Below are 637 nucleotides of genomic sequence, written 5' to 3' on the forward strand. Positions count from 1 at the left end.
GCACGTCCACGTAACCCGCACCCTGACGGTACTCCCGCGCCGCAACGGAGCCGCTTGTGCCGAACGCCCGAACGGCGCGGAGCGAGAGCAGCGCCGCCGACGCGCCGTCCCCCGCCTCCCCGCCGCGCACCTGCGGCTGCGGAGGCCGCTCCGCCGGCGCAGCCTCGCGCACGATCGCCTCCATGTGCTCTGCAACCTCCGTCAGCCCCCTGTACGGTATCCCCCCGCTGCGGGCGGCCACCGCCTGGCACAGCGCGGGCGGGTGTGCGGCGTGGGCGCAGAAGAAGGCGCGTCGCTCCGCCTCCAGCGGCGTCGTCAGCGCGACGTGCGCGTCGAAGAACTTGGCGCGGGCAAAGGGGTCAACGTCGCCCCATTGGCCGCCGAACAGCGTCACGAAAAGCACCGTCCGCAGGCGCAGCTGCCGAAGTTCGTCGGGGCCAAACAACTCGCGCCCGCGGAGGACGTCGTACAACTCAGCCAGCGGCAGCGGGTGGCTCGGCGGACTGGGGTGTGACTGGCCGTGCGCCCACCCCGCGCCGCCCCCCGCGGCGGTGAGGAACATCTCCGCGTGGTCCAGCACCACCACCACCGCCGCGTCCTCGTCGTCGTCGGCGGCGGCGGCGGTGGGCTGGCGATT

The 637-nt window shown here is 74.1% G+C and overlaps 1 protein-coding gene across 1 annotated transcript; it reads right to left on the reverse strand.

Moving 5' to 3' along the window:
- On the reverse strand, window positions 1–637 carry Tco025E_10206 (ATPase; the record flags this gene model as incomplete). Its single annotated transcript, XM_029376991.1, has 1 exon — window positions 1–637. A coding segment is annotated over one exon (637 nt), but the record flags the coding sequence as incomplete, so codon positions are not given.

Source organism: Trypanosoma conorhini, assembly GCF_003719485.1.
Source record: "Trypanosoma conorhini strain 025E chromosome Unknown Tco_14.4_contig_01532, whole genome shotgun sequence".
In the NCBI taxonomy this organism is placed as follows: Eukaryota; Euglenozoa; class Kinetoplastea; order Trypanosomatida; family Trypanosomatidae; genus Trypanosoma; species Trypanosoma conorhini.